At 46.9% G+C, this 23,052-nt stretch overlaps 1 protein-coding gene across 1 annotated transcript in view; it reads left to right on the forward strand.

Annotated features, from left to right (window-relative positions):
* The first annotated feature begins 2,907 nt into the window (after positions 1-2,907).
* Positions 2,908-23,052, forward strand: part of Lama1 (laminin subunit alpha 1) — a 124,069-nt gene continuing 103,924 nt past the window's right edge. Inside the window, exon 1 of the mRNA NM_001108237.3 lies at positions 2,908-3,489. Coding sequence (NP_001101707.2) covers positions 3,408-3,489 — 82 coding nt within the window. The 5' untranslated portion in view covers positions 2,908-3,407. The remainder of the gene's footprint in view (positions 3,490-23,052) is intronic.

Consider the following 23,052-nt stretch of genomic DNA (forward strand, 5'->3'; position numbering starts at 1 on the left):
AAGAGACCAAGACAACCCTAAGTGAAGTCACCTTAAAGGAAAAGTCTCAGTGATCCCTGAGTCAAGCCACAGGGGTGGGGGGTGGCCAGGGTCGAGGAGGATGGGGTAGGGTCAGGTTGTGCAAATTAAGTATTCTTCTGGTAACCTCAGCTCCAGGAAAGGAGAGACAGTTGTCAAAGGGTATGTGGGTGTGGTTAGACCATCCCATAGAAATCTGGGACAATAGAGAATATGGGTGTGTGGTTAGACCATCCCACTGATGTCCAGGACAATGGAGAGGCTCTGATATGTCTGGAAAAGCATTCTCTTAAGAGTTACTGTCAAAGACAAGGTCTAAATGGGTTTCGGGGAAACATCTTCTTTAGATAACGCAGTCCTGGGTGAGGCAGGGCAGGGCGGCCTTCTGACCTCGCGTTTGTGCTTACGTCGATCAGTTCTCTTACAAATAAATGGAATTTTAAAGGGTAAAGTGGTTCTGAGAGTGAAGCAAAATTAAGACAGAAGAACTCATGGGGCAAAGCTGGGGTACAATGACATAACCCTACCATGTGGGGTGCTGTGACATCATAATCCCAGCATGTGGGGTGCTGAAACAAGATGAATGCTGTGGGTGCAGTTTGAGGCAAGCCTGGGCTATGTTGTGGGTTCAAAGCTGGCTAGGACTACCTGGCAAAACCCTAGTCTCAGGAAGAGAAAGAGAGAGAGAGAGAGAGAGAGAGAGAGAGAGAGAGAGAGAGAAGAAAAGGAAGAGAAAGGAAGGAGAAGAGAAAGTAAGAAAACAAAGAAAAGCAAATCAACCCCCCCCCAGACAAAACCAAACAATATAAACCCCCAAAACTCCACCCCCTGAGGCAGAGAAAAGTTGTGAATTTTATCTCAGTATCTAGATACAGAGAAACCTTGTTTTAAGACAAATGCCAGTGAGGGATAAATCTGTAAATGCCAATACAATTAAAATGAAGCAGTTCTGAACGAGTCAGAAAGAAGCGTGCCCAAGTCGGGGCTGAAACCTAGGGTACGCTCAGCTTGTCCACCCCGCCCCCCCCCATTTTGAAGATGATTCTCATATCATAGCTACCTCATTATTTAATTAATCCAAATGCATCTGTGTTTTTAATTGTAAGATGGATCGTCTGCTAGAAAACATGGAAAACTCTTGCTAACTGCACAGGGAGAGACTGGCCGCTCTCGTTATGACACAGTGCAGGGAGCGGAGGGGTCTTGTAAAAAGCCTCTGTGGCAGCCCGCACTTGGCCGGTGAGTGCTTTATTACCTTATAGTTCGGGCAGCAAGATGGCTCCTCTCACATCTCTGTCCTACAGCAGTGGTCTGTTACTGTGCAGGATGGAAAAAGAGAAAAGAGGGAGGGCTCGTGTCTGGTCCAAGCAGGTGGAGCTCATAGGCTCTCCAAAGAGTCAGACATTTCCTCATAACTCATTTTATTCACCCTGAGCAAGTCTCCACACTCCACACAGGACTTGAGGCAATTTAGGTATTTTCCAAGGGTAGCGAGGAGTGGAAACGTCTGTACTGTGAACTTTCATAAGACATTTGGGATGAAGGTATTTCGATCATTCCATTGTATCCCGTGCTGTTGTGAAATTTTCTTTTGCTGAAACTCCCCCTGCTTAATTCTGAGCTGTGATAAATCATGACCCACGGCTCCTCATGCTTCTGTCTACTCCCTGGAGGTGGCGACTGCTCTTTCCCTTGATGTCACAAACCTGTGTCCCTGCCTGGAGCTCCAGCACCAGGTGTGACTGACCTGCAGGCCGCATTGGGGAGCTTTCTGGAGCCTCAGGCCCTCCTACACTGTAGTGTGATGAGGTACAGGAAACTGGTCGAGAAATCAGATCTGAACTCTAGCCCCAGACTTAACACAAGCAGGTAGGACAGGCCTGCCTGAGCCCACTACCTGGTCTCTCACAGGAGCCTCTCACTGCCCATCTTAGAGAAAATCACTGCTGTGAATATTTTTTTAGGGTGCCCTCTGTGTGTATCTAACTTACAAGCTTCCGTGCAGGCAGTTATTTCAACGCAGAAACAGTTGTGATGTTCTAAATGTTTCATGCTTGAGCTGTTATTCTTAAACGCTTATCTTACCTCATAACTTACTTGCCAGTTATGTCTTCGTTTTAATATTCAAGTACTCCGGATTTGACTGTAACTGCTGCACCACTGAGCTACAGTGCACCCCCCCACCCCCATGTATGATAGTTTAGCCTGTGCTAATTACCCACCACATGCATGCTTAGAGGTCAGGAGAGGGCGTCATGTCCCTGGAACTGGAGTTACAGAAACTTGAGAGCCTGAATTGAACCCTGATCCCTGCAAGAGCAGCAAGTGCTCTTAGGCCCCAGTGCACCTTTTGTAAAGGGCCAAACGCTACAGGTATGTTTTGTACTCCTTGTCAGCAAGTAATAACCGAGTATTTTCATTAAAATTTACTCATTCCGTGGTTAAAGACCTTTGCTCAGAGAAACTGGAATCGGTAGAGTTTTCAAGTTGATTTAGAGGACTGGATTAAAAAGTACCTCCTTCTGTGAAAGAGAAAACTGCCCAGGGCATAGTGAAAGACATCATAGTGTATGTGTATAGTGTACAGATGCATTATGAATACTTTTTATGAAACTAAACTAAAACTTTCCTAGGCGTAAAACTAATTTTTCCAAAATCAGCACTGAGACTTGGAGACTTATACCTACTGATAAGGTCCCAGCAACCATCTGTGCTTTCCCTAGGCAAACAAGTTAGAAAACGAGTTGCTACCCATTTTCTGAAGGGGGAGGGGGTAGCAAACAAACAAACGAAATTAAAACATAACAACCCAAACCGAAGACCTTAAGAGCATCCTGTGCAGGCACAGACAGCGTATAGGGTCCCGTAAGAACGGACTCTGTCCTGACTATATTTCTGCGACAGATTGGCTAAGACCGCACAGCCCCAACAGGCAGAAAAGGGTCAACAGGGCAAATACTTTCTTGGAATTCACTCTCAGGGTCAGACTTAACAGAAACTCACTTCTTCCTGGGCACTGTCTCTCCACCTTCCTCTCCATTGAACCCCTAATGCTGAAGCAGCTCACCCCAACTGGAGTAGAGGGTCAGAGTACCACCTAGGAGAGGCACCCCACCACCACAGGCAGGACAGGCCCCCTTGAGGAGGGACCCCTAGGAAAAACACGGGCAGGGCGGGGCTCCCCCTGGAGGACAGACCTGGGCGCAGCGGGGCGCCCTTGGGGGAGGTCCCGGGTAGGAGAGGGGCGGGGCGCGGCCAGGCCGGCGGGGGTGTGTCCGAAGGGCCTGCGTACCAGGCCAGGGTCGGGCTGGGAGGACCACACTTGCGCGGTGCCTGTGAACGAGCGTGGTCGAGACCTTCCTTGGAGCGCAGGGAGCGACGACGGCGTCATGCGCGGCAGCGGTACGGGAGTCGCGCTCTTGGTGCTCCTGGCCTCGGTGCTCTGGGTCACCGTGCGGAGCCAGCAGCGAGGTGAGCCCTGCGGCGGGAACAAGGGTGACCGGCCGGCTGGCGAGCGGGAGCTTGCGGGTGTTGCGGACAAAGCGCGGCGCTCAGGGCTGTGGGTGGGCGCACGCACCCTGGCGCAGCGCGGACCTGCTGCGGGCCGCACTGGGCTGTAGGGACGCGGGCGGAAGCCGCCCCCTGAGGACGCTGACTGCTCTCTGGAGCTCTAGGCTCCAGTTTCCTCTGACTCCAGGGGTCACCTGCTTTGTAGCTTAGCGGGACCTTGAGGTCCAGGAGTGCAGTGAGTGGCGAGAGTGGAGCGTCCGGCTCATGAGAAGGGACACAGACTCTCTACCCAACACCTGAGTGGCTGCGACTGGCCGGAGACCGCCGGGTTGGTTGACTGTGTGCACCACTCCCGGAATGAATGGGAACGGAGTTCTCCCGCATTCGCCTCATTGTCCTGTGCTGCAACGGGAGACCGTGGAAGGAGCAAGGCGGTCTCCTCTGGGCCACTAGCGTCCGGGGTGGTCTAGCGGAGAAAGACTGATGGAGAAGGGGTCCCAAGGTCAGCTGTCTTGGTCAACTGGGGCCGGCATATGGCGCCCAGGACACAAATGTGTTCTCCAAAGTGTGCTCTTTGTGTAGTCCGTAAAGTGAGCAAACAGACTCCCCACGCGTGTTAAATCGTGTGCACTGGGGGCGGCGTAAGAGGCTAGAAAGGACTGACAGTGTGCCCTCTCTGCATGGACTCACTAGCTTTCTTTACAAGGTTTGAGAACAGAAACCAACCCAAAGTGAATTTTCAGTGTTCTCTGGGGATGGGAGATGGAGGGACAGAGAATGTGCCCTGCCACCCAGAGTTGTCTGCAAACCTCTGCTTAGCTAGGTGGTCACAAATGCTTGTCGAAAACATCTCAATGTATGCAACAAGTGACATTGAGTGCGTTCCCACACAGATTGCCCGCTAAGAGCACAGGTTAGAAGTAGGAGGCCGAACTCGAAATGCCCTCGTGGGAAAAATGTGTGTTTGGGCATTGTGCAGAGCCGCGAGCTGTGCAGGCTGTGAGCATCCCATTCATTCATGCATTCATGATGAAAGCGCTGGACCGAGCTGGAAACGCGGCTTTGAATAGCCCGGCGGCTGCTGGGCTGCTCAGCTCCCGAGCGGGGGCTGGGAGAGGGGGAATTTACATAGTTATCAGGGAAAGAAAAGAGCCAGCCTTTGGGAGGGAAGCCTTTGACGGCGCAGAGAGCCCAACTCCTGCCGGTGAGGTTGTTGAAAGTGACCACAACGTGGTTCTCACAGGGTGGAGGAAGCGGCTTGCCTCAGTTTATTGTTTCAAGACATTGAAAATCTTAGACTGAGGAGATGCTCTGAATGCTTTCCGTTCCCCGAGGGCTGGGCGCTTGGCCTGGGTGGTAATGAATGGTGTTTGAAGAAAGTGGACGGCGTGGGGCTTTCCTGCTTTGAGACACTGCTGAAAAGCCACGTCAGGCAGGGGCCTTTGAATCGCCCCTATCTGGTCTATGTTTGCCAATCCACAGCTTTCCTAATGAGCGTCCTTGGAAGTTTTGTTCTCTGTGAACAAAACTTGGATGGCTGGTGAAGTGGCATGACTTAAGAGTAATAAAATAAACCTGACCTATAAATCATCCACCTAATTAACACACACTTTCTGCCTGTCTGTCTGTCTCTCCCCTATCACCCCTGTGTGTGGACGTGTGTGTGTGTGTGTGTGTGTGTGTGTGTGTGTGTGTGTCTGTGTCTGTGTCTGTGTCTGTGTCTGTGTCTGTGTCTGTGTCTGTGTCTGTGTCTGTGTATGTACTACAGCTAACCCAGATCTCATGATGTTGCCCTGGTTGGTCTTGAATTTATGGGTTCAGGTCATTCTCCTGCCTCAGCCTTCAGAGCAGCTTAGACCACAAGCACCAGACCCACACCTAGTGGGGTGCTTATAGGTTTGAAACTGATCGCCATTCTAAAAGCATTAGATCCTTGGGTGTTCCTATTATTCCACAGGGGCTATTTTACAACTAACAACGTCTGACTCGGGCTGAAATGTAACCTTTAAAGTGAGTTGTCCTCTAAGTATTGGGATCTTAAGTGTTGTGTTTCCTGGACTGTGGGTTTAGTGCTTAGTGGTAGAGCACTTGTCTAGCATGCACAATGCCTTAGGCTCAGACTCTACCTAGCACAGCCCAAAGGGAAATTCAAGCTGCCATGTTTCCTAAAATGGCAAGCTGGGTTCACAATTGGTTACTTCAATTGCAGGAAAACACCTATGAGCAGAATGCTCAGATTGGTGAGTGGTGTGTTAGGTTTTAGCGGGTAACTACTTAGTCCTGTGGTCTCAGAGTTCCTTTTCTGTAGCCCTGTTTTCTAAGAGCAGGGCAATAGGTGTTACTGTAACCATTGGAAAGTAGGGTGTCCATATTAAGACACCCCTGACCCCTCCCCACAAAGTCCTGCTCCCACCTTGCTTTCTCCTGTTTCCCAGACGTTCTGTATGAGGCCTGAGTTTGTAGTCATTCTGCAAAGTGAGCACAATGATGCCAGAAAGGTGTGAAATGGACAGACTGTCCTGTGTAGCTCTTAGAACCTCGCTGTTTCACAAGCACACATGATCAAGTGTACGTGACTACTTACTTCGCTGTAACAATGCTTGAAGCTCCAGTTTGTTCATGAGGCCCCATGACCACTCTTTATCACTTACCGAGAACGTGTGGGGAAGAAGTAATGAGAGCAGCAACTTCCACCTCCAGCCACCTAGTTCTGGAGCGTCACCGGCCACGGTCCATAGCAAATTAAGTTCTCTGTGGCCGAGTTTCCCTACAGCAAAATAAGAGTAGTAATCACGTCAAGAGTAGAAGGAATGTTCATGGTTAGGTGAGGTGATGCAGAGAAAGGGTTCCAAAGTGTACTAAACATAGCTAGGCTGTGATAAACATTACGTGTGCCATATGATGATGATGGTGGTGGTGGTGGTGGTTTACAGAGTTATGGGGGAAGAGCCCTTTTCCAAACCATACTGACTCTATGCTGTTAAAAAAACATCTAAGTCTACATCTGGAATTAAATGACGCTGGGTTCAGCTGCTCAAATACGTTACTTTGATTAACCTTGACCTTGTTTCTTAACCTTAGTGGGGGCCAATCTGTCATCCTCAGAGGAAAGATGAACTTAAGAACAGTTGCCTTCTCTGCTTGGGTTTCTCCCATTTTCCTGTAGTATGATGCTCCCCTGGGTTGACTTTCTGTGTACACAAGCAAGCAGGCTTCCTCTATCTTATGACCCCACCTCTCTTATTCCCTTTCTAGGACCACCTTACCAACTCAAATTATACCCCCAATTTCTCACTTTCACTCTGTCCACAAATGCCACCATGGTGCTGTACTACACTGGGGTAAACTGGGGAAGCTGGAATGTACCCTGGCTTACTGTCCCGCTGAGGGTCTTGGGCAAACCTTTACCCACTCATTGCTAACTAGTGTCCATGCAGGCAGACTGACAAACCCTCCATCAGTCTGCCGTTTGGGTTCTAGGGACCTGGAAGCCTGCCATACCCTCCACCCCAAACTCCAGCATTATGAATCGCACTAAGGAATACATAGTTACAAAACCCACTAAAAGATACATAGAAAAAGGCAAAGGCGGGCGATGGAGTCGCCACTGTCTTTCAAGACAGCCACTACCTGCTATTTCTTGGCTGTCCTTCCATCACCGATTCTCTCCTTGGAATGTTTGAGCACAAGCTGCTTGTGAAAATTACTTCTCTAAGAACTGTAATGATGGTTTGTAGTTAAAGGGTAGATAACGGAGACAGGTGAACAATGCCCTCACACGCCCTCCCAACACAAGCCACCTCCATGTATCTCCTGCAGTTTTTAATATTCCGCTTACTAACGTGTGCTCTTTTACACTGTCGACCTCTGTTCATCTTGACTGGTCCTGGACAGATGGGTGTTATCGGAGCCCTGCTTTCTACATCTTAAAAACTCGAAAGCTGGAGTGTTGCTTTATACAACTTCTCACGGTGCTGTTCCCAGTAGTGCTAAAGCTGTTTCTTCCCTCTTCCTTTTTTCCCTCTTCTTTTGTCCATAGGGAATTGATTGACATATCTGAGGACACTTCTGGCCCAGAGAAACCAAGTTTTGGCATGATTCGGTTTGACGTTAAGGGCAGTGTATTAGTAAGTTCTCAGACACTATGATGTCACTGCTATGCCATGGCAGACATAGAGTAACTTAACTCTTTAAGAAGTTATTGTTAATGAATAAAGTTACATCTTCACTGGGAGCCCTAGAAATAATGGAAGGCAAACAGCAAAAACTGTAACATAGGCAGGAGTTGAAACATTTGTTAGCTCTACTCTTCAGGAATGTGTGGATGAGCTAGGCGCACTCCCGGCTCCCAAGGAAGATAAACAAAGCTTATTTACACACTTGTAAGGGATTCTTCAACTCGCTTCTTTTCCAATATAATAAGATACATCCCCAGACAACCAAGTAATCAATGCATCGTGAAATTAATGAGCAGGAAAAAGTTTCTTCATAGAAGTAGTTTAGTTAGGGTCATGAACTTTGGTTCTGTTGGAGCATGCCTGTCAGGTAGCTATTTCAGCATAAAGCACAGCTGGGTTAATTTCCCCCGTCCCCCCTTTATAGGAGGGGTGACAGTCAGTGCTCACAGTAAGCATTTAATAATAAATAGCACAGAGTCCTTCCACTTGGTCTTTGTTTGTCAAGGCCGGGTCAGGAGCGCTTTCTTGGGTTAACTGGTTCCCACTCTTGCTGTTGGGGGAGGGCACAGACAATGGGAGCAGTGTGGAGCTTGGTGGACGATAACATTCTTGTCTAGGTAAGCATTCATCTCCGAGTTGTTAACTCAGAAACGGTGGCAGAGGCGTGCCGCCGCCGCACTATCAGCAGCATGATTTCGGTTTGTGTGCACTTAAAAGAAAAGTCATTCATTTGATGTTTCAATCTCTCTGGTCCAGAAGTTATCTGTGCAGGCTGATCTGCTGAGTCAGCGAGCCGTAAATTCTTGCACCTCTTCAATCTCTGGTGGTAATATCGCCTTTAGATCAGTGGGGGTTTATGAACAGGGCCGTCTTTTCTCATTCCTGAAGGTATTTCCGGAAGTTTTTTTTTTCTGTGGTTCCATAATTTCCTTAGGAAATTCTCTGCAATAATAAAGATCTTAAAGGAGACATTTACATTTAATGGATCAGTTTTAATTAAAAAGAAAAAAAAAAAAAGGACATTGCAGGCCGCAGAGGTATCTCAGTGGATAAAGTACACTCTGCCCTGCCTGATGACCGGAGTTTGATCCTTGGAACTCACATGGTGGAATGAGAGAACCAATTCCAGTCAGTTGCCCTCTGACCTCTGCACGTGTGCTAGGACAGCATGCATCATGCATGCATCCATTCACAAACCTGCACACATTGTGTGTGTGTGTGTGTGTGTGTGTGTGTGTGTTTATCCATCAGTAAACATTGGAGTTGATTCCCACGTTGCCTGTGTCGAATAGTTCTGTCACGAGCACAATGAAATGTCTTCTACCCTTGATAAAGATAGAACTTTACTTCTAAAAACTGGTGATTATCCCAGGTCCAGATTCTTCTTTCTCAGTGTGGCTCCCTCCCTGATCTCTAGCTGTTCATGTAATCTCTTTTTCCTTATTGCTCTGGTTGAACCATCTTTTCTTGTTCTTTTGTTTGTTCTTTTATGACATTTATCCAGCTTGTTTTTCTGAAGTTGTATTTCTTTCTTTATTAACGCCTCCCTCCTGTTTTCATTGGAAATAGCCATTGGCTGCCTGAATTATCTGCCAGGTGATCTAGTGTCCTGCCACAGCAGGACTAATCCTGCTAAAGTAACTACCCACTGTCACCATATGCCCCACCCCCTTGAGCTTCATCTTGTGCCTCTGTACCATAGCCCCCCATACTCTGTCCAAATTCAGCCCTAACCACCAGCCTTATCCTAGCATGATCTCCTCCCTCCCCCAGTCAGGGCTGTTTGTCTGCACAGCTGTTGAGAATCCCCTCACCGAGCTGCCTGCTGTCCGTGCCCCACTTGAGCCCAACCCTACACTTACAGCCTGCAGCTCACTGCCCGAGGACCACCTTCTTACAGCTGGTTTATTTCTAAATCTACACTGGATTCTGTGCTCGGGGGAGGGTGGTCCCATACAGTCACAGTTGTGCTCTGGGACACTTTTGGGTAGTTTTCCCATCATGCCATTAGCCAGAGTAAAAAAAAAAAAAAGACATTTTTCTTATGCTTCTTGGCATTTCTTAATGCACATGGAAAATCAGAGTCATGGCTCTGGGTCAATGGAAGTGGATGACGATAACACCCCCATACCTCAGCGTGCAGATAGAGTTTGTGAATTGAATAATGCATCATGTTAGATGTCTCTCCAGTTCTTAGTACTTGGGGGGGGCGGGGCTGCGGTAGTAAGAACCAACTTCACGTGGAAGACAGTTGTTGGCAGAGGTAAATCAGTCACAAGGCGAGTTGTTCTCTTAAGATGAAACCTCTGCGGAACTTAGCTCTAACGGAAGTCCAAGCCCACTTGGTATGATCTATTCTCAGAGGAAGCTGGCAATGGCTAGCACAGAAAAGTTGGCAGGGACCACCATAGCAAGGGCAGCTTGAGGGCCCCCAGTGCTGAACAGTAATGCTGTGGATGAACCTTCAAAGTTTCAAAGCCAACAGGGAGAACGGAGTCCTTTCAAAATGTTGGTCATACTCCGAGCTTACATGATTTTGAAATCCAGGATACCGGGAATGGATGAGACGTGGTACACATTCCAAGGGGGGTTGCTCACTGCAGGGTCCCGTGGGTGGGACCTGAAAAGTCTGCCCTTAAACAAAACATAAAGCCCAAGCTTCAAGGTCAAATCATCTAGCAAACAACTCAAGGGTTCGGGACACTTAAGGATACATACATTTCCTGAGATGATACGGAAAACCCATCCCCCGCTCCTACATGGCAAACCCAGCCCTGTACCTGACTCCTATATCTTTCAAGATAGGAGCCAGAATTTATGGATCGAACGTTTTTACTGACTTCGTTACTCACAGGCCGGAACCTTTCCCATCCATTTTCAGTTCTACCCTCTGGGGTGTCTAGTTTAAATATTTATTTCCAGAATAATCTCTGTCACTTGCCTGATCTTCTGTACTTGTCTCTGTATCCCAGGCTTGAGTAGCATTGGTCTCTCTGATTCTGAAAACGCCTAATCTATTCTTTCAGCTCCTTTTATTCCAAATGTCTCACCCTAGCGTTGCCTCTGACTTCTTACCACTCTACCCCAGGCTTTGTGGACGGCGTGGTGGGCCGTCCACAAGTGTAGAATGGGTGGAACTAGAGGTGTTTCTTTCAAGGGTCCTGCTTTTGGGAACTGCCTCTGCTTTTCTTTAAGGGATTCACAGGCTCTGGCTTGGTTTTGTGTTTTTTGAAACGGGGTCTTGCGGTTTTTGTCTATGCTGGCCTTGAATTCTGAGCAGAAGTGGTCTTCCTGCCTCAGCTTCCCAAGCACGCAGGACTGCAGGTGCAAAACTTATTATACCTTCCTTAGGAGCAGAATAATACTCCGAATGGGGTGCTTGCCATGCTTGTTTCTTCTCTATGTCTTACTTCATAACTGTTGTCCTTGCACCGAGGTCATGCTGGAGTGATGTGACATGGTCCATCTTGGGGGCTTTGTGTCTGTCCTAGCTAGTTTTGTGTCATCTTGACAGAAGCTAGAGTCATCTGAAAGGAGGGAATCTCAATTGAAAAAAAAATGGCCTCTATAAGATCCAGATCTAAGGCATCTTCTTAATGAATGATTGATGGGGGTGGGGGCAGCTTATATCGGATCATGCTGTCCCTGGTCTGGTGGTCCTGGTTGCTTATCCGAAAGCAGGTTGAGCAAGCCAGTCAGCAGCACCCTCCATGGCTTCTAAATCAGCTCCTGCCTCAGGTTCCAGTCCTGTCTGAGTTCCTGGCCTGACTCCCTTCATCAAGGAACAATGATCTGGAAGTGGAAGCCAGATACACCCTTTCCTCCCCAAGTTTCTTTGGTCATGTGTTTCATCACAGTGACAGCATCTCAACTAAGACACAGTTCCCTGGCCGTCTTCCTCGCTGTCAATCCACAGCCTCAAGGACATTTCTCGCTTTCTGTATGGATTTGCTTTAGAGTCTGGGAAGCTCAAAAGTGTATGCTTGAAAAGGGATTCTCTCTGTAACATAATTCTCAAGAAAGGGGTAGAGGGAGTCCCAGGTGGACTTACCATTCAAGCTTTATAGCAGGGCACCCCACCGTTGCCTGCAGGATGTGTCCCTTGTCTCTTTTTCCTTCTCCTTGGAGAACTCAGAGCTTGCCTGCCTGCCTGCCTGCCTGGCTCTTTGGGTGCCAGGAGAGCATTTTTGAACAGTTTCATACAAGTTCTCTCTTCAGGTTGCACATAAGACTTTAATAACACAGATCCCCAGGTCCTAACCCAGGGATTATAATGTATTTGGTCTGAGATGAGACCTAGTCATTTGCCTTGAAAGGACTCCCTTAGGTGATTGACTGTGCCACCAGGGTTAAAAACCACGCAGTGGACTTGCCGTGTGGCAGATACAGTAGCACAGGGTAGGCACCCAGGACCTGTAGAGACCGTTTGCTTGTCGGCGGCGGCAGGGCGAATGTGTTTCGTGTTGCCTTTGTTCCTGGTGTGCTGCCTTTTTTTTTTGTTGCCCCGTGTGTTTAAGCAAGCGTAGTCCCAGTCTGGCTTTATTGTCTCAACAAGGTCCTTGTTTCAAAAATACTTTTGATCAAGTCTTCGGGTCCCTCATGTTCTGGGGTAAGATCTGTGGGTACTGTAAGGGACGGTTTGATCGACTCCGGCAGAGTTAAGCACATTCTGCACTCAGGGGCCCCGTGCCCCTCCTTTCCTGTCTTCTTTAAATGACTCTCCTGATCCATAGGTCCTTTTCTCTAGGATCTGAGCCACCTCTTCTCTCCTAGGACTAGCCTGCCCATTGCCCCTGCACCTTATCAAGTTGGGTGACTCCGGGGTGTAGCTGTCCTCCATCACCTTCTTGGGTGGTGTCTTCTGTGGGGGGATCCATCTCACTCCCTTCCTTTCCTGGCTTCCGTTGGACATTTTTATTCCTTATCATCTGATTGATTACTTTCCTCCTAACTCCACCCAATACAATATTACACCTCTGTTGTTCCCACATCTACAAGGTGCTCTAACCCACTTATACCCTATGTTGACCCTGCAGCCAGCTCCCTTCCTGGCTTCTCCGTTTCAGGCGTATGAGAAGGTAAGGCAGGGACTGCTTCAGGCAGAACAGAGGTAGAAGCTGTAACGGGGGTCCTGCTGTCAGTGCTGGGTGCTGGTCTGAGTCAAATGCAGCCTCGTTCTATCTAAGACAGTTTTCAGAAAGCCCAGGAAACTGTTGGTGTACTGCATTCCTTCAGAATGAACGGACTGTGAGGCTGGTCATACCATTCCAGCCCTTTTAAGTGGCTTGCTACTGTCTGCTGAGTGCGGCCTACAGGGCTCTCTCTGTGACCTGCCTCACCTTCCGTGGCTAACCATTACCTTTCCGGTAAACCTATGGTCCTTGCGTCTGGGAAGCTTGACTGCTTTTCATAACATAGTGGAAGCCCTTCCTCTTTCTCCTGGGGCACTCTGACTTATTCCTTCTCTGGCAGATTTCATAGCCTTCTCTTTATTTTCTCATCTTCCTGTTTATAATTCTAAAGCCTTGTCCAGCACTCAGCAGTGTCTGTCAGTCCTCAAGGGACTGTTGGATGAGTGAATGTCAAATGCAAACAGCAGGGTCTGGAGAGGAGTGTAGGGGACATCACTTAGACATCCAGACAGATAAAATGTTTGGGACCAGGAGATCCAACCATAGCGATAATCTCCTGAAAGGATCAGGCTAGCCCAGGGGGCTGGAGTCCCTACGTTAACCAGACAGGCCTTGGACAGAGAACAGGGAAGAATCTGGATAACAGTCATGGGGCAGAGGTGACCAAGCAGTTTTGGGACCCAGGGCTGAGTTCGAGATCTAGAATAGCACACATGAATAGAGATCTCCTGAGGGGAGAAACACCCTAAGAAAAGCTTTGGCTTCAAGCGGGGTCCCAGGAATTCTCAGGCCAGCCAGAGTAGCCAAATCCAAAACTCCATTTAAATTCAATAAGTCTCTGCCTTAGAAAGAAATAAGGTGTGGAGGGGTTGGGGAAGATACCCGATGTAGGCCTAATTCATTTGATGCACACAGATGCACACACATGTACACAGAGTGCACAATGCATCATTCTTGCCTTCTGCGGGTGTTATTAAACATTGTTGTTATTTATCTGTCATATTAAACCTCCCACCGTTCCATCCCATGCGGGAGAGTCCTCACCCTGAGGGAATGGCCCTGCCTTTGCCCCTATACAGTCTTTTGAAAACCCCCTTTCTCCTTCTTCTGTCTCCTAGATCCAAACAGTCTGTGAAGCAGAAATTCAAGGTCTAAGGCACCCAAGGGACAGCTTAGCAATTTCTACAAACCAGCCAGTCAGGAAATTATGGCAGCCGTTGGATCCAATCCGTAGAACATTTTGGGAATTACTGCTTAGTGCTATGGAGTCTATTTCTCTACAAATCACGTATTTTTCTTTGTTCATCATGATCTTTAATTTCTCTCGAAAATTTTCTGTCCTTTTTGGTGTATTTGTCTTGAATTTATTTCATTAATTTGTGTGTGTGTGTGTGTGTGTATGGGTGTGTGTATGTGTGTGTTTGAGTGTATAAGTGTATGTGTAGGTATGTGTGTATAAATGTATGAGTTTATGTGTACATATGGGTTATGTGTGTGTGAGTATGTGAGTGTGTGTGTGTGTATGTGTGTGTTTGAGTGCATAAGTGTATGTGTAGGTATGTGTGTGTGTTTAAATGTATGAGTTTATGTGTACATGAGTGTATGTGTGTGTGAGCATGTATGAGTGTGTGTGTGTGTGTGTGTGTGTGCGCGCGCGCGTGCTCGCGCACACGCGCAAAAGAGAGAGAAGGCATGTGTGCTTTGATACAAATGTGTGACAAACAGACCCCCTGGCTGCAACCTTGAATGTTTTGTGGGGAGAAGGCTGAGGCTTCCCAACAGATTGTCAGTGGTCTCTGTTTATAGAATTGCCTTTGTTTTGGAGCCTTTAACATGTTTTCTCCTAACAACAAGCTACAGACCTTTGTTTTAATGAAATCTCTATAGCTCTTCCAAAGGTAGTCACTCAGGGGATCTCGGATTGGAACACGGAGTAGGTGTCTGGAGTTCTGCTTAAATAGTTCCCAAATTGCTGAAGGAGGCAGGATCTTGCTGATCATTCTGGTGAGGTTTGTGCCAAGCTTGGCAAGACTGGCTCAACTCAGTGTCAGAGCTGGAGGAAAGCCCACGTGGTCCACTCCTGGGAACTCAAAGTATCACTCCCCTGGGAGCTGGTTACACAGAGAGTCTGGTGGCCCCAGCCTGACCTACTGATTCAGCAGATTTGCAGGTGATCTGCGAACACTGAAGCTGAGACTTCTTTCCTTCTGTGCATACACCTCTTCGTCATGGCAGCCAGACTTGTTTATGGCTGGGGAGGGTCACCCTTCATAGCGCTCATTTTGTAAAAAGAAATCTGGTCCAAGTGGAGTATCTTTCAAACCTCTTTCTGGGTTGCTTGAAACTGAATAGCACCAAAGCATGTATATACTGTTTCCCCCTGTACATGTTGTATACATTAAGTTTAATGTATAAAACAGGCTGGGTAAGAGATTTATAGCCACCAATGACAAAACGGGACATAGCAACATAATGCAAAGTTTGAGTTGAGTAGAGAGAGAATGTGAGAGAAAGAGCTGGAGGCAAGGGATCAGTTCCTGTAATACATGTGTCATGTGTGCGACTGTGAATGTGGTCATGTGTGTATGCTTATGTAGCATATGTGGTCAGGCAGCTCAGTGTTAGAGGACAGTGCTCTTTGAACTGAGAAAACACAGTGTTATCGAGGCACAGAGAATAGCATGGAGGTTACGTGAAACCCTGTGCACTTTTGGCTGGACTATCTGCCTTGCCTAGTTAAGTCTGTGCTACTGTTCCACAGGGTGGCAGCCATCTCTAAAGACTTTCAGGATGTAAAGCATGTGCTAGAGAAAAAGCAGGACTAAGCTGGCGGGTCCAGGTAGCTTGGGGGTGATCGTGGGCAGAACGTGCGGCACCTCTTAAATGCAGAACGATCTCATCAGTCACTATGGCGCATGGACACTGGGAAGAATACGTCCCCGTCCCCACTGAAGTTGTTGCCAGGCACATGTGTAATCACATAGCTGGAGGATGCAGTGTAAAATGAATAAGAGGAGACTTGTTTAAATTATTTTAAAATGCCAAGGCCATTTATGCAGAGCTCTACAGGGAGGGCAAGTGTGCATGTGACTAATCTGAAAGCCACCCTCTGCACGTGCCTGGGATCACGTCGGGCATGTTAACAATTTAAATCATACACAAGAGTGCAGAGGTGGAAAAAGAATGAGAAAGAAGTAGCCAAGACCTGCCGGGTGGTTAGAAAGGTTCATAGAAAAGTTTGGGAGATATTTGGGCAACTAAAAATGAATGATGAATTATCCAGACACGGTAGCTGAGACCTTTAGTCCAGCACTTGGGAAGTTGAGGCAGGGAGAGCCAGCTAGGAGAGCCGGCTACAAATTATGACTCTACCTTAAAAAAAAAACAGTTGATTTTTTTCAAGCCAAACTTGATGGTTTTAAGTAACAGGTGAGGTAGATTTATGAACATAAACATCCAAGCCACACGTGCCTCCGTTTTGTAGGAAGGGAATTGGAAATGTCTGTGTTTAACTCAAAGGCCTCACTTGTTCTGACATCCAAGTAAGGCTTCTTCTTCCTCTAAGGATTTGGAAGGAAGAGGAAGGGGTGGGCTTCCCTGCTCAGTCAGGGTGTGAAGTTTGAGGTGTGTGTGTGTGTGGGTGTTGTGCTTTCTGTGAGGTAATGATTAGGATTGGGCAGAATGTTGAAGCTACTGCCCTTGGCTCTGTGTGTGTGTGTGTGTGTGTGTGTGTGTGTGTGTGTGTGTGTGTGTGTGTGTGTGTTCTCTGCCACCAAGCTGCTGTACCCAAACCCTCAACATGACTAAATGCAGGCATTACACAAATAGCACGGGTGCTGAGGAGATGGCTGGGTGGGTCCATCACTTGCTGTGCAAACATAAAAGCACGAGTTTGGTTCCCGGTCATCACATGACGGCAAGTTCAGTAGCACATGTCTGTAATCTTAGTGGTCTTAAGGCAGGAGTGGAGATGTCAGAAGCTCCCGTGGCAGCTAGCCCAGTGTGAAGAAAGAGGCAGAGGAGAATGTGTTAGTCAAGGTGGAGATGGAGACTCACACCAGTGACCTCCACACCTGTACCATAGTATGCATGTGTACACACACATACACATACACACGCACATGCACACACCTGTACTCACACACAGATAAGCACACACTTATCACACACATGTGCACATACTAGCACACAGGAATGCATGCTCGTATACACACATGCACACATGAGAGCACACACATGAACGCATGAACACAAACATGCACATACACATGAGCATATGTGAGCACACACAGGCACACGTGAGCCCACAGGAACATGCACACACACATGAGCCCATGTGAGCCCACCTTTGGGCACACACACAACATGCATGCACTCACATATACACATTTGATACCAGTTTAAAAGAGAAACCCCATGAGGGGCCCAGCACACACTACTGGACACTGTCTCCTACAGACAACATTTGTGTCTAACTTGTTTTGACCATTTTTGTTTATCAACAGTAGGAATCTGGCTTTGTCAAGGACACTGCAAGAGTGTTGCTATGGAAATGGGCTTTTAGCAAAGCCCTCCTCCTGCCTTTTGCTCACCACCCACTCTTGTTTCTGAGATCAAACTTCTTTTCATCATCCCACGGGAGAGAGAAAGCAAGCCCAGCGTGCTTTGTGCTGTGCGTGCGTGCGCTGACTCTCAGGGTGCTGGCATTGGTGTGGATCCTTGCTGTGTGGATCGCTTCTCTCCCTCCCCCCCCCTTTCTCTCTGTCTCTCTATCTCTTCCCTGTCTCCTTCTATCCTTCCTTTCCTCTCATTCTCCTTCCTTCTTTATCTTCCATGTCCCCTTTTTTCTTTCCTTTCTCCTTTCTTCCTCTTCATTTGTCTGTAGTTTTCCTTCCCCGTTCCTCTGCCTCCCTCCCTTTCCAGCCTCCCATCTGTTTTGATTCTACCCCTTCATAGCTCTGCCCTGCCATGGCTCCTAGTGTACCTCAAACTTTTTCTTTTTACTAAAGTCGCCAGCGATTAATTCGCTTTTCTTCCCAATAACCAAGCATTAGCTTTGGGAGCAGGAGAGTGTCAGTAGAGGTCTTTCTTTTTCTAGGTGGCTCTGTCCCTAGAGCTGACTCAGGTCACCTTTGTTTAAGAAAAAAAGGCACTCCTAAGCGAGGGCTGTTTCTTTACCTGAGTAATAAAATAACTAACTAGTAGCTTGGATAGTTGTCCTTGAAAGTAAACAGCCTGGTTCAGATCTCCACTAGGCAAGCAATACTGTCCTGTCGCTTTAAACCTCGGCTTTGATGTTCAGCATTTGCACATGTGGAAATACTGCTTTTTGATATACAAAGCAAGTTCATGTGGTAGCCATTTAAGTAATCTTCACTTTATAACGAACAGTCATGCCCACTTAACCATACGCCTCCACTCTGGGAAGGACCCTGCAGGGAGCTTCATCCCGAGGCACACAGCATGCAGATGCTTACACAGGAAGCATCAGCCACTGCGCAGGCCTGTTGACTCAGTCAAGAGACATAGCAACAAGAGGATAGGTGGAGCTGTGACTGAGTAACATGATGCACTGTCCCACAGGGCGGCTTATGGCTAAGAAGTAGATGGTGTGCACTCTAAAATAAACGGTAGGAAGGAATGTTGTGCGTGGTATTACGGAGATGCAGACTGGCCGCAGTCATTGTGACTGTCCCATGAGTGCTTGTACTTAACCATTGGTTCAGGAAGTTCGCTTATATCAGCATCGTGGTAAACCCAGGCATAGTGTGCTGTATCGTAAGAGTGCTGAGTGAATGGAAGCTTTGAGGCCTGTGATACATTTATTGTTCTTATTGTTATTTTTCGAGACAAGGTTTCTCTGTGTAGCCCTGGCTGTCCTGCAACTTGCTCTGTAGACCAGGCTAGCCAGGAACTCAGGGATCTACCTGTCTCTATCTCCCAAGTGCTGGGACTGAGGGCATGGCTTACACATGTTTAATGTGTTTCTGGGGGTGGAATGCAGAGCCTTGCACTTCCTAGCCAGCAAGCACTCTAGCTCTAGACATTCTCAGCTCTTTTCTTTGGATGTGACACGTTCAGTCTCCCTGTGCAGCCCAGGGAGCTTCTGCCTCGGCCTCCAGAGCAGAGGGATCACGGGAGCATGGCAGCATCACCGGACTGTGCCACCATGCACCGTTGTCCAATGCAATCTATTGCCAGCTTGCACACTGCTCCCGTGTTGCTGTAAATGTTATTCTAAAGCCCACAGCTGCACTGAAGACAGAAGTTTTTCCAACAACACACACTCACATTGAGACAAACACTGGCCGTGTCTCCCAGGAAAGGATTAGAGGAGTTAAAAGTGTGTCTCACAGGGAGCCCCTGCGGGACATGGATCGTTCAGATGAACCATGAAGCCCGAGCAGAACATGCAGCATCAGGATGCTGTGGTGGCAAAGCAGGGTTTCGTTGACAGACATTTTGTTTTGTCATGGCAAACGTTAGTCTCAGAATCATTCCTTGGCCACTAATTACATGGTTTCATTCTTGATCACTTTGATATTAAAAAAAATCACTCCATGTCAGCAGTTCTATAACTGGGGCTAGGCAGATGGCTCAGTTAGTAAAGTACTTCTGGTGTAAGCATGGGTGCCCAGGTTCATATCTTTAGCACCTCGTAAAAGGCAGGATAGGGCTTGGTGCACATCTGTCCTTCCAGCACAGCTGGGGCAGGGTGGAGACAGACAGAGCAGCCCTTCTCACTAATCCTGTGAGCTCCAGGCTCAGTGAGAAATTTGGTCTTAAAATTGAGGAAATCAGGCAATATATCAACCTTTGCTTGCATGTGTAGACCCCTTCCATATGCACATTGACACACAAGCACATTGACACACATGTTCATGCACACACACACACACACACACACACACACACACACGTATACACAAAGACTGAAAGCCTTATTCTGCTTCATCACTATTTCTAACCAGGTGTATGTGTATGTGTGCACGTGTGCATGAGTGCTTGTGTGTGTGAATGCGCTTGTGTATGAATATTCTTGTGTGTTTGTGTGAATGTGCTTGTGTGTGTGTGTACATGCTTGTGTGTTTGTATGTATTTGTGTGTGAATGTGCTTGTGTGTTTGTGTTTTTTGTGTGTGAATGTGCTTGTATGTTTGTGTGTGTGTGTGTGTGTAAATGTGCCTGTGTGTGGTCTTTTTGTGTGTGAATGTGTTTGTGTGTGTGTGAGTGTAAATGTGCCTGTGTGTGGTCTTTTGTGTGTGAATGTGCTTGTGTGTGTGTGTGTTTATGTGTGTGTGTGTAAATGTGCCTGTGTGTGGTCTTTTTGTGTGTGAATGTGCTTGTGTTTGTGTGTGTGTGAACATGCTTGTGTGTTTGTGTGTGAATGTGCTTGTGTGTTTGTGTTTTTTGTGTGTGAATGTGCTTGTGTGTGTGTGTGTGTTTGTGTGTGTGTGTGAATGTGCTTGTATGTTTGTGTGTGTGTATGTGTGTGTGTGTAAATGTGCCTGTGTGTGGTCTTTTTGTGTGTGAATGTGCTTGTGTTTGTGTGTGTGTGAATGTGCTTGTGTGTTTGTGTGTGTGTGAATGTGCTTGTGTGTTTGTGTGTGTAAATTGAGGAGTAATAGACTTACATTATTTCACTCTTGCTGATACCCCATGGACTTTCCTTTGAAAGCACAAAGGGAAAGTTCACAATGTATCGCACAGAGTAAGGGGCTCTGCTTCGATATCTGCTACACACTAGTGAGCTCATCTTCTGCTAGCTATGGACATGTGGCCTGTGGTCTTGTCAGGCTTTCTTAGTGCTTTTATTTTGATGCTGAAGCTGGTGCACATCACTGGGCAGAGACTAAACTTTTCAGTACACTTTTATCATACACAGGCACATCGCTACTGTTTTCTTGAGGAAAAATAATTGAATTAGCATGAGCTCTGACCAGCTTGTGATTATCCTGGAGAACATGTGAGGGTTTCTATAAATAACTTCAGTGTAAACCTTACCTCATCATTGATCCTTGAGACCCACCTTGCCTGGGACACTGAGCCTGTGTTAGACATTATTAAAATATGTTCAAATCTCTGCTACTGTTAATGATACATTCTCTTACTTTATATAGTGCTCACTCCTTCTAATGTTCATTATTTTGTAAATTAGCAGAAATGATGGGGACGGGGCCAATCAGACTTCCTGTCAGCAATTGAAGTCTCTCTTGCTGCTGAGCAAAATGGTTCCAACAGCCGGACAGACAGAACAGCCAAATATGTCTCAGACAGTCATGCAAAGGGTTGCAGCTGAGTGTCTGGCTCTTGAAGGCACAGCTCCAGGGCCATTGGGAACAAATGCTCACACACCTGGATGCACCCTGCACCCTGGCCAGATGGGAAGCACGCCCCCTAGTGGAGAGAATCTGGAGCCTTCATGACCTCAGTTGATCCAAAACGAAGGGTTGTGTTTCTCGTCAAACACACACAAGAGTGGCCGGGATTTGAAGAAGATAAGGACAGATACATGGTTGGATGGATGGATGGACGGACAGACATACATACAGACAGACAGACATAAAGAAATGCTTAGGTCACCATAAGACTTGTCAAGCCTTCAAGGAAGTAATCTTGGACCCCAGTGTAAGCTGCGAGCTTTCTTTCTTATCTCTTTGCTCTGCAGTAAATTTGTAGATGCATCCTGGGTAAATGAGAGATGAAGCAAGAAACACTTCGTAAATGAAGATTAAAAGTGGTGTTGAATACTTAAAAAATAATCACAGACTTTAATTTAGGAACTTGGATTCTTTTCTGAGATTAGAATCAGTGGCTTTGACTTTTGTGAAAGTCGCCTTTGTTTTCCAAGAAGAGCACTGTACCACTCTAAGCCATTTAATTATTCAACTATATAAAACATTCCCGATTGTTTAATTCTTGGAAAAGATTATCTGAACATATTACCAGGTTCCTTTTTTTTTTTTTTTTTTTGGTTCTTTTTTTCGGAGCTGGGGACCGAACCCAGGGCCTTGCGCTTCCTAGGTAAGCGCTCTACCACTGAGCTAAATCCCCAGCCCCACCAGGTTCCTTTAAAGAGGAATTTCACATCCTCTTCTTTGTGGACCATCACATTGGGTTTTTATTATAGATTAGATAAGTATAGCATTGTGTGGAACTTAAAACCTTTTCCTCCCCAAGACAGGAATGCACACATGCACACATTTTTGTGCACATGCACACTTGCACACACATGTACACTTGCATGCATATGCAGGCTTGCACACACACTTACCTCTAGGGTCTGAAGAACTGACTCTGAATTGTTTGAGAAGATTTAGTGAAGAAGGTGCTGGAATGAGCTCAGTCAACATTTGAAGATCCATTAAAATGTGAAAACACTGCACAGGGAGGAACTCAGAAGTGTCTGATAATACATTATTAAACTACTAGAAATGCCCAGTGAAAAGCTATGGTAATTGTTTGATATTGTTTTCTGTCCATAGGTTGGTGGCAATTTGTTTTTAACCTAATCTTAGTCAGGGAACTTTCCAGTACAGCAGCCCAGCCCTGAAGGTCCGTCTACGAGGCCAGGCGTGCTCAGGCCTTGGAGAAGGAACAGCCAGCAAACGGGGACGCATGTATTTCATGCTCTGTGGAGTCTGGTGTAACCGAGTTTCTAGGTACTGATGAAATGCACAGGCCTGTGAATTATTCTGCAGTGAATGGGAGGAAAAAGAGATTACTGTCGCAGTCACCATAACTAAAGGAGATGACTTTCCCAACAGAAGCATAGAGTCTAATTTATTAGGTGTGTGACGTGCACTTGACATTTACCTTGGATGCTTCTATGCAAAGCCAGACTTGCCTTCTTGTAGGTTTGAGGGGATTTACTGTCCCTTCCTCTACCTGCTTGATACGCACTTGGCCAGTCACCCTGGGTTGAAGTATTTCTTGAATACTTGAATACCAGACTTTGAAGGTGATTCTGTGGCTGGAGAGAACTTCAAACATACATTCAAATAAACAAACAAACAAACAAACAAATGTTCTTATTCAAATTGTTATCTCCAGTCTCTAATTCTGGCTTTCTTTAGCCTTCTAAGATGTGACCAGACGCAGCAGGGAATGATATTTATTCTATAAATAGAATTAAAACCATGCTTATGTGAGGTATAGTTTTTAGCCACGCTCAGGCCTCGGATTCTATGACTTGAGCCTAGAATTACTGCTAGG

Source organism: Rattus norvegicus, chromosome 9, assembly GCF_021556685.1.
Source record: "Rattus norvegicus strain SHRSP/BbbUtx chromosome 9, alternate assembly SHRSP_T2T, whole genome shotgun sequence".
Classification (NCBI taxonomy): Eukaryota; Metazoa; Chordata; class Mammalia; order Rodentia; family Muridae; genus Rattus; species Rattus norvegicus.